Source organism: Geospiza fortis, unplaced genomic scaffold (assembly GCF_000277835.1).
Source record: "Geospiza fortis unplaced genomic scaffold, GeoFor_1.0 scaffold78, whole genome shotgun sequence".
NCBI lineage: Eukaryota > Metazoa > Chordata > Aves > Passeriformes > Thraupidae > Geospiza > Geospiza fortis.
In genome coordinates, this window is record NW_005054339.1 from 1,490,226 (window position 1) to 1,503,667 (window position 13,442).

Here is a 13,442-nt window from a genome sequence, read left to right on the forward strand (position 1 = left end):
CCCTGCGCGGCCGGCCGCTGGGCTCGGTGCTGGGGGGCTGGCACGGGTGACAGCGGCGGTGGCCCAGCTGTGGCACATGCCAGCAGCCGCGGTGGGGGCCGCTCCTGGGGAAGGAGCAATCTGGGCTGGGAGAGGGAAGACGCGGGTTTAATGATTGCATTTGACTTTGTAATTCTGGCGGTGATAGCACTCAGTAGGAACCTGAAGGATTCTGTCTGGAAATGCTCTCAAATTATAACCATAATACAAAAGGAAGGAAAGATTGTTTTTCTCCCAGTGCGAATGCAGTCTGCAATAAAAAATACTCCTGAGCCACCCAGCTCCTTCCTCTTGGCTAGGATGGCATCCTGCCCAGCCCTGAGGAACCTCCTGCCTCCTCTGAGGGGACAGCCCCACTGCCAGGCCAAGCTGCTGTATTTGGGGGTATTTCACAGTCTGAGCTGCTGCTGCTCACACACACCTTCCTGCCATAGGTGATGGTCACCAGGGCTTGCTGGGGAGAGGAAGAGGTAGGAGGAGCAAAGGAGAAGGCAAGGGGTTGACCTGCTTGGCTTTCATTTGCCATGTGGGCAGCTTGGGGTGGAGGCTGGTGGCTGATTCTGTGTCCCACAGGCACCCAAGGAGCAGGATGAGCTGACAGGGGTCTCCCTGTCTGCATGAGAGCACTGGTGAATTGCTGTGGGCTCTTCCCAAGAGGCCAGTGGAGAGGAGGTGAGGAGGATAATGAGATTTGGTGCAGGCACCTGCTGATGCCAATGCTGGTGCCACACCAGGACCTTGGCTCGGGGCTCCCAAGGAAAGCTCAGAGAAGTGCAGGGCATCTCCATCCCTAGTGCTGACCCAGTCTCATGTGTCCTCCAGGGTCAGGAAACATCCCTGAGCAGCAGCTGAAGCCTGACTGTGGGTACCCCAGGGACACTATAGTTGTCCTGTGCACCCCATGCTGGGCTGGCACCCAGGGTTGGATGCCTTGTGACTGGGCCATGTGCAGGGTGGGCACAATGTCACTGCATTTTGTAGCAGTGCTTGGGGCTTTTGCTCATCCTCTGAAACACAGGGATGGGCTCCTGCTGCAGGGGCTCTTTGCAGCCCCAGAGAGCTCCTTCTCCAACCAGACCTGGCTGCCTTCCACTGCCAGGGGAATAACAGCAGGACACAAAACACACTGGGAAAGGCTGTAACGCTGGGAAGCTCTTGGCTCATATTGCCATTCATGGCACAAACCTTTCAGAAATCCACTTTCATAAAAAAAAATATTTTTAATAGCACTGTTTGCAACCACTTAATCAAGGTAATTAGGAGCGAGTCACCCAGAAACAATGTGCAGTGATGCGTCACCGCAGAGCTCGGCGCTGCTTTATCAGGACAGCCCAGGCCTGGCTGGGACACTTGATGGACTGGTCCAGCTCTGTGCACAGCCCCCAGGGTGCTGGGCATCAGCCCTGCCTGCCTCAGTCCTGCCTGCAACAGCCCCAGCTCCTGAGCAGAGCAGAGGGATGAAGGGGCTTTGGGGCTGAGCCTCCTTTTCCTGCCCTTTATCCTCGAGATGGCCGGGCAGGGTCAGAGCCGTGTGCCAGCACTGCTCACCCTGGCTCTGCAGCCGCCCCCACTGCTGGCATGGGCAGCAGGCAGGGAAGGGGCAGCAGCACAGCATCCCAGCTCCTCCTCTCCTCCCTTCCCACCAGCAGCTCGTTCCTGCTGGCTGCAGCTCTCCCCTGCTCTCCCAGCGTGTCGCGTCCTCGCCCTGCGCCGGAGTCGGTGACAGATTGCGGCGAGCGCGGTTATTTTTGTGTTTCCATCCAAAGGCGCCGGCAGATGCTGAGTGTTTGCACTGCATTAGTGCTAATGGCAGCCCCATTAAACCTCACTGCAGATGGGTTGCTATGGAAGTCCAGGGGAAAATGAAGCAGGAGCAGCAGCCTGAGTGGCTGGGAGCTGCTGCCAGCCATCACTCACGAGCCATCTTTACAGGGAAAGTTCCTTTTCCTTTGCTGTTTTCTGGTCTCCTTGCTTTTTTCCAGCTACATGCCAGCCAAGCTGGCCTTTCTGGAGCTGGGTTCAGCTTCCCACCTCAGGAGGCTTTGCAAGGTGCCTCCCTGTTCCCTAAACAATCCCTTCCTCCAGTCCTGCTTCATCACTGCTCCTTGTGCTCATCCTCCCTCATGTGTACCAGCTGTGCCAAGCTGGGGCTGTGTCCCCAAATCAATTCTGGATATGGGGCCATTTTCCTTGGTCAAAAGTAGCCTTGGCCCCAAGGTCACCCATATTCTGAGCACCCTCATGAGTTCCCTCAAGCTTGTTTTACTCCAGGGCTGGGTGGCAGCTCAGAGTGGCGTAGTGGGCAGGGATGTGGGCAGGCTCTCCAGGGAGAGATCATGCCCTTCCCTGCCTGCACTGTGGGGGTCTCTCAGGGATGCACATTCACCCAGTGGAGAAGGCTGGTAGAGCTCTGGGAAGGTGAGAGCTGGGTCCTGTTGCCAGAGTGGGCTCCCACCAAGGGACATGGTACCCACCTGGCACTGGTATGGTAGGAAACCACAGAAAATTCCCCATTTGCAGTGGCTTGGCCTACCAGCTTTCCCAGTGAGAATCTCCTGGCCTACAGGCTTCCATTCAGAGATCCCCTGGATAGTCTGGCTCCACTGCATGCAGAGCCATGAGGATTTGTCCTTCAAGACACATCAGGGCTGGCCCCCTGCTCTGGATGTCCCCACTTCTGGCTGTGGCAGTGGTGCTAGGACTCCAGCCCACCCTGCAATGCAGTTTTCAGGTTTCCATCCTCTGCTTGCTGCCCTGCTTGGGCAAGGGACCTGCAGAAGTAGAAGTAAAATAAAAATGCTGAAAGATCATGCTGCATTTTTTGCTGCCATCCTTTGTATCCATCCTCGCTGACAAGCTGCCATGTGGCCTGTTACACATCCCAGCCAGCTCCGTGTTCTCCCAGCTCTTTTCCATTTGGGGGCTCTGCTTTCCTCCCAAGTTTTCCTTGGTTCTTTTGCAGACCTGCAGCCCCATCCCAGCAGCATCAGTGGGGTCTCAGGTGTGCCACACTCACACAGTGTGAGGGAGTGGGGGCCACGCTGACCTGGGGGGTACTGTCAGAGGTGCAGATCTGCACTGCCAGCCACAGAATGCAGTCCAGGCCAACATCATCATCATCATCACCACCATCATCATCACCGTGTGTAGGTCTGCTGGGGCTGCCAGAGCTATTTGTGCCTTTAGGGGACACTCCAGTGCTGCAGAGATCCATCCCCTCGTTTGTGTGTGCTTGGCAGGATTACATAAATTGCCTTTAAAAGTTGACTTCTTTATAAGCCATTTTCTGCTTCATAAAATGTTTATTACTGTTGTTTTTCTCCCAGTCTCCTTCCTCACTGCATTTTCCATCACTATACTGGGAAGCTCCCCTCTTCCTCTGCCTGCTGCCCCTCTGCCTCCCACCTCTCCCCACCTTTTGATGTTGGAAAGGGCCCTTTGAAGGGTCAGAGCCCAGCAGGCCCTTTTTCCTTGGAAAAGAAAAATAGCCATACATTGAGCTGTGGATGTAGGAGCTGCTGGGGACAGGGTTTAACCACTGGGTGGTTTTGGGGAGTGCTGACATTTGTGGAGGTGGCAGGGGGATCACAAGTGCTGGACAGCCCCATGCTGCTGCCTCCATCTGTAACCCCTGCCTGCAAGCACGTGAGGAATAACAAAGCCCAGATAATTTCAAGCTCCATTAGAAACGAAACTCCAGGGAAAAGGGGATTGCTGTTTGCCAAATGGGGATGGACAGGAGCAATAACAGGGACTGTGCTCTTGACTGGCCAGGAAAGGTGCAGGATAAAGCAGGGATACATGGCAGCATGGCTGAGTACCCAGCCACAGCCACACAGCCCTGGGAGCTGCATCCCTCTGTAGGAAAAGCAAGGCAAAACCCCAACGAAGGGAAGAATGATGAGGAGTACTCCATTGATATCAGAAGGCTAATTAGTTACTTTATTATACTATATTATTCTATATTGCACTACATGTAAACTGAGTCTGCACAAGCACTCAACTGCGCTGAACAAAACCTTGTGGCTGTCTGCTGACCGACAGGCTGCACACACACCTGGCCCTGACAGGCCAAGGAAGCAAAACACCATCACTCTGGGTAAACAATCTCCATATTGCGTTCTACTTTGGCGCAACACAGGAGCAGAGGATTAGATAAGAATTGTTTTTTCTTTCTCTGAGGTTCCTCGCTACGATTCCCAGAAAATATCCTTGGGAAGCTGTGCCTTGCTTTTCTCTGTGAAGGGAAATGCAGCCACATCCCTCCAGGTGCAGGATCCTGCCCCATCCTGCTGCTCCACCCAGCACTGCTGGGTGTGTGTCTGTGGGGGAGCAGCAGCTGTGCCATGCCATGCCATGCCATGCCATGCCATGCCATGCCATGGGCTCCAGCAGCTGCTCCCATGGGCTGGGCACAGCCATGCAGGCAGAGCTTTGTGTTCAAAGCAGCAGCAGAAGGGCGAACGCCAGCTCCTTATCCTCCTTTCATTTTTCTCCTCCTTTAATTACAGATCCTACTTATCGGCTGAGAACAGAAAGATTGTCACCGTAACCTTGCACTTGCCCTTCTAGAAGGTTTACCTAAAAAGTTAGAAAATAAAATCAAATACTCTAATTTGCAGTCGTCTTGCCATTTCAAACCCAGTTTTCATTACAGCACAGAAAGTGCATTGAAGCTGTGTTTATAACCCCCTTTTAGATAACAAATCACATTTTCTTTTGGCTGGCGAGTGTGTAGAATTGATATTTTTTTTTTCAGTTTAATGGGTTTGTGTGTTCAGGAATGATCTCCATCAGCTGAGAGTCTTTATTGTGTTTGATATAATGTCAGCTTTCATTACGCTCAGAGAATTACTGTGCTACAGCACCAACCTTGCTCCTGTAGCTCCAGTCTGGCCAAAAAGGAGAACAAGAAATGATTCACAAAACCCCTGTGTCGGTGCTGTTCCCTCTTAAAAACCAAGGATGGGGTTTGAGGGGGCTTGACCAACCCCCCACTCTGCAAGATCACTGTGCCATCCATGGCTGCTCCATGGCTATGATGGTTTGGGGTTGCTGGCTTTCCTCTCAGTACTGCTTTCCCACCCCATCCCATCCCATCCCATCCCACCCCATCCCTGGAAGGGCAGGGGCTCTACAGCAGCCTCTGTGTGTGTGCTGGCCTCCCTGTGGCACCCAGGTGCAGTGGAGGGGAGCAGCAGCCACACCTCGCTCGAGGCAGCCTCAGAGGAGCAGGACAGACAGGAGATGCCATGTAAAGAAGAATAGCTGGCGAGGTGTGATCAGATAAAACATCTTCTTGAGGAGATGAAAAACCTGTTGACAGGTCACTTAAATATTTCCCCAGCTCTGTCAGAGAGGCAGGGAGAGGAAATTGCTTTTAAAAAAAAGATGCCAAGGCAGATTATGATGACTGTTTCCATCTGTCCTGGGTAATGCGTACGGCCCCTGATGGTGGCTGGGATGCAGGAATTCACAGTGCTGCAGGAGAAGGATAGGCCCCACCAGACCCCTTCTTGGTCTGTCCAGCAGCCTGTGGTGGCTGGGGCTAACCATGAATATTGTCCTCTTCTGGGGACTGGGAAAGGATTCATTGTGGTGCATATGGACAAGAATAGCTCTAGCCAGTGGAAATAAAGGTTCGGCCCCTACCAGTCACAGCCAGGTGTGGCTGTGCTTGCAGGTAGGAATTTCTCCCAGGAATTCATCCAGCCCCTCTGGAGCCTGTTCCTGGCTGTGGCCCTCACACCAGCCCGTGGCAGGTGTAGCAGGAACACTTTCTTTGCCCTGTTGTTCCCCAGCCAGGAGGCTGCTGTGCCCATGGCAGGGCTCAGGCACCTCGGGCTGAGCCCTCACCTGCTGAGAGCTGCAGCCCCAGCTCCAGCCAGGACCAGCTGACCAGCACACACCAATGCCCAGGGACAGCCATGGGGTGGCTCAGGAGGGCTTGGCAGGGTGATGCTGTGCTGGGGACGTGTGTGTCCCTGCTCATGCTCTGCTCCTGCAGCCATAGCACAGGTGTGAGGCTGCAGGAGCTCTGTGACACGCTGCAGGATGTCTCTGTATGAAAGGTGCAACTATAAGCAAAAGCTGTCACTATTTCTGTGTGCTTAAGAGTTCAGGGACATGAAGAAGTACCTAAATACTCACTGTCCTCTCAAAGTGCTGATGGCAGAGGAGAGGTGGGCTCATGAGCTGAGCCCCCAATGCTATATGGGCACACCAGCTCCTGCTTGACTGAATTGCCCACCGGTCTGACCAGGCACAGCTCTGGTCACCTGGCTGTCCCCACACAGGTAAGCTGTGGGCTGGAGTGCTGGTCCTGCCACCAGCTCCATCCAGTGGCTGGAAAACAGGCAGGTGCCAGCTTGGGATCCATCCTTTCTTCCTCACCACCCTCCTGAGTTCCCCCTAACTGCCTGAAGGCAAACTGCTGCAGGATTTGGCTCTTCCAGAGCCAATTAAATCTTGAAAGAGATTTGCTGACCACAGGGGTCACCTGTTCTGCTCAGAGGAATGAAACCCACAGCCAGAGGCTGAGAGGGACTGAAATCAATGTGCTGCAGCAGGGTCTGCCTGCAGAACTGCCCCCGGGAGCTGCAGCATCCCCAGGGCATGTGATTAGCAGGGTGACCCTTACAGGACTACAGTGAGCAATCCTGTGGAGTACTACAGATCCTACAGGTCCTCAGGAGAGGGATTAGCCAGATTAGGTGATTTTACAGGAATGCTCTACAGGGGAGAGCGAGCCACAGCTCTCCTGCAGTGTCCCTGCCAGCTGTGTGCTCCAGCTGGATGGCTGGAGCAGGGAGCTGAGGTTTTTTAGGGTGGTGGCAGCTCTGTGTGTGATACAGTTTGACTGTCACCTCGTTAGGTCACTGACTTGGAGGCTTGGGCCAGCAGCCCTCCATCCAGGCATCTCCAGGCTGCAGAGAGATAACAGAGCACTGACCTTTTCAGCATTATTTTTAGTTGCTGTAATTGTTTTAGGCAAAATAATATCTGTTTGGATGCTTGTAGAGGGCTGTGCCAGGGGTTGTGGGGGGGAGTGCCCCTCAGCACCCACCTGAGGCACCTGTGTGCCCCTCCTTGTCCTGGGCTTTGTCTCACACCTGTTCTGCTGGGGTGTGTCAGGGGAGCACAGAGCAGGGTCCTCCCTTGTGCCACTGGCAAGGCTGCAGCTTGCAGCTCTCCAGAAGGCCACAGCCTGGATTTTTAATCAGCTTTTTGCTTGGTGTTTTGGTGTGAGAACAGTGAAGGTGTGGAGCACAGGGCACCTGGGGGTGGGCTCGAGGGGCAGAGGAAGGAGCCAGGGTCCCTGGGGAGACTCTGGCCTGCAGCATCCCCAGGGCCACCTCCAGGAGGTCCCACCTGGGTCAAACCTTGGCCAGGGGCTGCCCAGGGACGCTGAACCACAAGGGTTTGGTGCAGGTGTTCCTTGGTGACCTTGCTGGAGAAGCCTGGGCCATGGCTGCAGGGACAGCTGCAGATCAGCCTGGGATTGCACTGAGCTCCCAGTGTTGCACTGAGGGTTTAGTGTTGCACTGAGAGTTGCACTTTAGGAGCTGAAATAACCCCAGACTTACCCACCAGTGACACAGCCAGGCAGTGCCATTGTGCAGGTGGCACTTGGCAATTTAGCTACAAGAAGATGGGCAGTGGTTAACACATCCTGGAGCAGCAGCTCCTCCTTGTCAGCCTCCCCTGCAGTGGGAACCAGTGTGTGCTTCCTGCAGGCTGGGTTCCAAGAGACAGGGACAATATTTTGCCTCGAAATCCCTTGACGTCTTCACCCCCTTGTTTTCTTTATTGGTATTTATTCTGAAAGGCTCTAGAAATACCAGTGCTATTTACACAGACCTGGTGCTGAGTTTAACATGGACCAGAGGAGGAGAGGATTATGTGAAGAAGGCAAATGTGGTTTTTAAAAAATATTAGGGAGCAGAAATTGTAGGACCCCTTGTTGCCTCTTGGAACACTCATGGCATCTTTTCAGAGCATCTCTGAGGGCTCTCTCCCTCCTTCCTGGAATAGACACATGCTTCCAAGTGGACACAGATGCCCTGCCAGCTCCCCCAGTCTCCCTTGGACCCCATGAAAACCCCCAGCATCAGCAGGGCTGTGGCAAGGATTTTGGAGCCTGGCACCAGGGCACATGTCAGGGCCAGGGCCACGCTGGTGCTGGCTGTCCCACACATGCTGTCTCACATGTGGAAACCTCAGCCACAGCCTGAGTGTGGCTGAGATCTCACCCAGCTGCTCCTGGGGTTGTCAGGGCTTGAAAGAGGGCACGGCAAGGGCTCTGAGATCCCTGGGGGAATCGGTGCGAGGGACGTCCTTACAGGATCTCTGCTCCCTGTGCCGTGCCCTGTGCTGTGGGAGCGCTGGGGCGGGGAAAGCAGGACCAGGGAGCGGCTCTCCTGCCCGGGCATCAGCACCTCGGCTCTCCTGCCCGGGCATCATAGAAGCCACAGGCATCTTCTCTGCTCACCGAGCTTTTCGCTTTTCGGGGGAGCCAATGGCAAATAAAATTAATAACAAAGCACCTTCTGGATGGCCGTTGTTAGTCACACTCACTCCTGATTAAAGATCATTAAACATGAAATTAGCTGGTTTGTGTTCGGGTCTCCGGGGGTTCCTTTCATTAGGAAGTGCAGATGGCCGCGGAGCGGGCACGGCAGGGCCGGGGCGGCCGTGGGGCCGGCAGCGGCGCGGCAAGGCCAGATGAAGGGAAATTAATTCTTTTTTTTCCTTTCTTGTTGTTGTAAACCCCACAGCATTTCACAACAAATCACAGATAATTAATAAGTGTGTTCCCTTAATGACTGGGCTTTTTAATAGCAGAAATTGGAAGATGCTGCGTCAATTTTTTTTTTATTTCCCCTCCTGGTGCTGCCTCATTGCAATCTCAAAAGTCACAGAGCCCGCAGAAGCCACAGGCATCTTCTCTGCTCAGGGAGATGCTGGGACTGCCCTTTGCAATCCCCATCCTGGGGAGACACCTGCACAGCCTGCCAGGGTCCCCTGCTGCTGATGTCCCCAAGATCAGCTGCAGGGCGTTCCCAGCTCTTGGGAAGCCGGGAGAAGCCACTGCAAACCACGCTGGGGAGCAGTTTTGTGGCTGAGAGGGGGATGGCAGTGAGGGGCAGTGACTGCCAGCCCTCAGTGGGGCCAGGCTGGTGGGATGGATGGTGCTGTCAGAGAGCTGCTTGCCTCTACTGATCCCTTTCTCCAGGCTGGCATGGATGTCACAGTGCCACCGTGCCTGGCACAGGGCTGTGTCCAGGACTGTCCACAGCAGGGGCAGGCAGGACAGGGATGCAGTCAGTGCCACTGGGGCTTTGGCCGTGTTTCTGCTCGGGGCCAGGCTGCTTTCCTCGTTCCATAATACAGCAGTGATCACCCCAGGGCTGCCCGTGCCGGGCAGGCTGCTTGGCTGCTGATCGGGATTGACTGGCAGCCGGTGCTGCCCGTGTGCCGGCATCACTCTCGGTCCCGGCACGCTGGGAAGAGGCTCTGAGTGCCCTTTAATTACCCTTTCTATTGGTACATGGGATGCTGTTGTGACAGCATCGCTGCTCTCCCAATTGCCTCTTCAGGAATTTTATCAGCTGTCTCACGTCTTGACACTCTGGGAAGAGGAATCCAAGCAGACCTTTCTGCTTAAATAGGTTCTAAATACCCCAAATTAACGACGTGCGTTTCTCTGTGGAACAAGGACACTTTTCTCCCTGTTTCTGCAGTGCAGGGAGGGGGCCTGGGTGGCTGCAGGGCCACTGCCTGCCACGCTGCCTAAACCCACAGAGCCAAAGCACCCTGGCTGTGGGCACGGGGCACAGGCTGGCCCTGGTGACAGTGCAGGGCTGCGGTCACACTGGTGTCACTGTCACAGGGCTGGTGGCCCTGCAGTGCTCTGGCTCAGCAGCAGGCATGAGTGAGGGAAGCATGGCAGGCCATGGCCAGTTCTTGGAGGGTGGATGTGGAGGACGTGAGGTCCTGAACAAGCCCCAAGTAAAGCAGCGCTGGGAAGGGTTCAGTCCCCAGCAAGGTGCTGGCTGCCAGGAGCATGAGAGAGGTGCTGAGGGGACAGGGGCAGGGACTCCTTTCCCATCCCTGACCCTGATGGCACTAACAGCTCTCCCCTTTCTCTGCAGGAGGAAGACATCGAGTACTACGACTCCAAGGCCGACACTGAATATGTAAGTGCTGTCTCTGTGGCATCTCTGGCACAGCCCCACCCTGGCCCAGGGCTGAGCCCCTCACCAGTCTATCCCAGCACAGTACCAGGGGTCATGACACTGCATTTGTCACAGCTGTGACCAGATCCTGTGCCCGCTGTGCAGCCGTGTCCCCAGCTGAGCCATGGTGACATCTGGCCACCAGCACCGGGCCTGGCAGCAGGCAGGTGGGCAGGTTGCTCTGCTGCCTGCAAAAGTTTCTAAAATTAAAGCTGGCATCTGAAATTCAAATGAAGAGCAAACCTTTAATTAGAGACTGAATCTAATTCCCTGCCCTACTCGGAGCATAGCCATCCTGTGATTTCTGGCAATCAGTGCTTTAACTGCGGGCCTGGCAGCCCCCATCCCCCGGGGCTCCCGAGAGAGAGAGCCGGCATTTGCCAGCTCCTCCCCGTGGTGACAGCGAGGTGACTTCACTCAGGTGCTGTGCCACGCGTGCAGGGAGCTCCACCAGCAGTGCTGGCTGCCCTGGGGCACCCCTGTCTGCCCTGGGGCACCCTGCAATGCCCTGGGACACCCCTCTGTGCCCTGGTACACCCTGCTCTGCCCTGGTACACCCCTCTGTGCCCTGGGGCACCCCTCTCTGCCCTGGGCACCCCTCTCTGCCTTGGGGCACCCCACTTTGCTGCGAGGTCACCCAGCTCCCACGCTGTGCTGCAGGATCCTTATGAAATAGGATCAGGTCAGTGCTGCTCTTGGTGTGAGGCTGCTGAGCAGAGTCCTTGGAGCTGAGCAGGAGCCCCAAGCACAGCAGGGTGCAGTCTTGGGGACAGCCCCAGCCAGTGCTGGTGCACCAGGACTGCTCCTTGTCCCCAGGCAGAGCTGGCAGCAGATGTGCCATGGAGAGACAGTAACACAGCAGGAGAGAACGTGGTGTTGGCAGCAAAGCACATGAGCTTATCCAAAAATAACACTCAGGTGACCCCCAGAGCATTGAGAAGGCCCTGTGCAGAAGGGAGGGGAGCATCTGGGCTTGATGGGGTCCCACCAGCTTGGGTGACATGCCCTGCACTGACCTCTGTCTGTCCTCTCAACCCACCTGGGAGTCTGTGCCCCAGAGCAGAGCTGGGGACAGGCTGGAGTGGAGGAGGATGCATGGATGGATGGATGGATGGATGGATGGATGGATGGATGGATGGATGGATGGATGGATGGATGGATGCCTTCAAAGCAGAGTTGCTGGCTAACTGCCAGTGCCACTGTCCCCAGGCAGTGACAGCAGAGGGCTCCTTGGCAGGGGAAGCAGCCACAGAGAGTCTCTGGAGGTGGGATGGGGAGGTTGGGCAGATGCTGGGACTGAAGTAGGGGGCACTTGGCTCTCCTGGGCAGGTCTCCCTGCCCCCAGTCCCACTCATTTACAGCTGAGGATGTCTCCTGTCCCCCGCCACCAGCCTGGGGGGAGCTACCAAAGGAGGGAGGAGAGGATCCTGCCATGGCTGCTCTGGAGAGGATGGAGCTAATGGGCTTAAAATACATTAAAGGGGATTTTGGATAGAAGTGAAGGAAAAACTGGCTGGTGGTTGAGGCAGGAGGAGACAGCCTGGGGAGCAGAGCAACTCCCAGCACAGGGGATGAGAGCAGGACTAATGCATCCATCAGGCTGGGCTGGGCTTTTGCTATCACTGCTGCAGGGCAGGGGACAGAAGCTGGATGTCCCCATGCCTGCTGTCACCCTGAGTGTCACACCCCACCATCCTGGTCACATTAGGCAGGATTGGGAAACAGGACAGGGAAAAGGACGCTCGACCTTGGAGCTGTGCCCAGGGAGCCCTCCCAGCGCAGGGGGCACTGGGGACAGGCTGTGCACAGTGGCATGGCACAGTGTCCCTGGGGACTGCAGGGCTCAGCTCCCTGAGCCCTCCCTTCCCAAAGGAGCTGACATATCAAGGAGCAGCAGCCCTGCAAATCCCTCACCAGCCACATCAGCTTTAGTCCTGCTCTGGGGAGATACCACGCAAAACTGCAAAACTGGGGGTGTCCTGTTGTAGATATGTGTGGGTTTGGCAGGGAGGGCACTTCCCTACCTCTGCTGTTGCTTCCTTACCAGTGAAATCCCAGCAAATTTAATTCCAACAAAAATAATGGGGGGAAAAAAAGAAGATGCCGCTGAGGTAAAAAAGGAGAGAGATGATACCAGAAAGTCTGAATGGAACGTAATAGTTCTCTTTCCATCCTTTGTTTAGCTTCAGTTTTTCTATTTAAATGGAGCAGGATGTAGCTGAGGCAGGGTTGGTGCTGATGGACAATGGCTGCTGTCCATAACTGGGGCTTATTCACAAGCCTTACACTGGCTTTAGCTGCAGTGAGGAGGAAATGAGCTTCTTATTCATCCTGCCTGCACCTCAGCTCCACTATCCTCCCAAACAGACCTTGGATTTCCAAGTGGTTTTTAACAAATGGGAACATCAGAAAATTTTCCCAAGGGTCCCCAAGGCTGTCAGAATGTTTGCAGAAGTGAAGTTTTCACCTTTCCCAGCTAGCAAGGACCATGGGGTTTACGTGGGGGGAAGTGTTGAAATCAGCAGACAGACTCGGTTGGGAGTCACAGGCAGAACAACACAGAAATAAATTCATTTCCCATTTTTTGTGTTGTGTTCGTGGCAGGGGATGATGCTTGTCAAAGCTGAGCCTGGGACATACTGTTCTCAGGTGGAAAACAGCCCAGCTGTGTGAAGGTATCCTGGCCCCAAGGGCAGCCCCCCAGCCACCCCCTGAGGTCCTGGGGAGGGCTGAGAGCCAGGGGCTGATGGTGGGAGGATCCAGGCAGGGCTGCCCTCTCACTGCTCACCCCTCTCACTGCTCACCCTGCTCAGTAGATGCAGCAAAAAGGGGAAGGAGGGGAGGGAAAAAAGCCCCTAAATGTCAGGCAGCAGCAGATGAAGGGTGTTGGAAAATTTAATCTTCCAACTTTCTCAACTAATGTGACATTTGGATTTCCTCACGATAAGCTATCAGCCCCAGAAGTTTCTTTCTTTTGCCTTTTTTCTTTTTTTTTCTCCTATTTTTTTTAACTTCTCTCCTCTGGCTGGTAATTTAAAAATAAATGGTCTAGAAAGATCTCTAAACAGTACCTTTGGCAAAGATTAAAAAAAGCGAAGGGGGATAGGGGAGCAGGCTGGCTGGAGAGGCTGATTTTTATTTATAACCTGGCCTGCTGGAAAAGCA

The 13,442-nt window shown here is 54.8% G+C and overlaps 1 protein-coding gene across 4 annotated transcripts in view; it reads left to right on the forward strand.

The window, feature by feature from the left end:
• CACNA2D2 (calcium voltage-gated channel auxiliary subunit alpha2delta 2) overlaps nt 1-13,442 on the forward strand; it is a 185,642-nt gene that overhangs the window by 145,324 nt on the left and 26,876 nt on the right. For all 4 annotated transcript variants that reach the window (XM_005422496.2, XM_031058140.1, XM_031058141.1 and 1 more), the window contains exon 4: nt 10,194-10,238. In XM_005422496.2, coding sequence (XP_005422553.1) covers nt 10,194-10,238 — 45 coding nt within the window. The remainder of the gene's footprint in view (nt 1-10,193; nt 10,239-13,442) is intronic.